At 67.0% G+C, this 554-nt stretch overlaps 1 protein-coding gene across 1 annotated transcript in view; it reads left to right on the top strand.

Annotated features, from left to right (window-relative positions):
* ARHGEF11 (Rho guanine nucleotide exchange factor 11) overlaps window positions 1-554 on the top strand; it is a 61,139-nt gene that overhangs the window by 57,615 nt on the left and 2,970 nt on the right. Inside the window, exon 38 of the mRNA XM_015429552.1 lies at window positions 24-110. Within this exon, the coding sequence (XP_015285038.1) occupies window positions 24-110 (87 nt within the window). The remainder of the gene's footprint in view (window positions 1-23; window positions 111-554) is intronic.

Raw genomic sequence — 554 nt, forward strand, 5'->3', positions numbered from 1 at the left:
CCCCCCCGGTGTCTCTCGCACAGCCACGGTGGAGGGAGCTTGCGATGCCTGCCCCACGCCCGCAGGCAGCCAGTCAGACAGTGACGCAGGAGAGGGCCCTCACGCGGATGGTAAACCCCCTCCCCCCCTAAAAAACCCTTCCTTTCCTCCTGAGCGGCGGCGGTGGGGGGACGGTGTCAAAACCAGGAGGATCCTCACAGTCAGCCAGGTCATTTACAGGCCCCCACCCCGGACACGGCCTTTCATCGCAGAGAACGTGAGAACTGGGGGGCTGGGGTGTGCTGGGGAGGGGGCCCTCCCCATAGCAGAAGGACAACTCTTCTGCTCTCTGTTCCTCTCAAGATTTCCCAAGCCCCTGAGCGGGGGGGGGGGGGCTCCTAGCCGGGGGGTCTCTTCCAGAGGCGAGCTGCACAGCCTTCTCTCCACTCCAGGGTGTGTCCCCCCACCACCACCGTCCTCCTGTGTGCCGCGGCACCAGCTGTTCGCAGAGCAGTGCCCCGGGGGGGGGGGGCCCGCGGGGGCCAGCTGACCCCTCACCAAGAGATGCTGCTGCT

This window comes from Gekko japonicus, unplaced genomic scaffold (assembly GCF_001447785.1).
Source record: "Gekko japonicus isolate JY-2015 unplaced genomic scaffold, Gekko_japonicus_V1.1 scaffold358, whole genome shotgun sequence".
Classification (NCBI taxonomy): Eukaryota; Metazoa; Chordata; class Lepidosauria; order Squamata; family Gekkonidae; genus Gekko; species Gekko japonicus.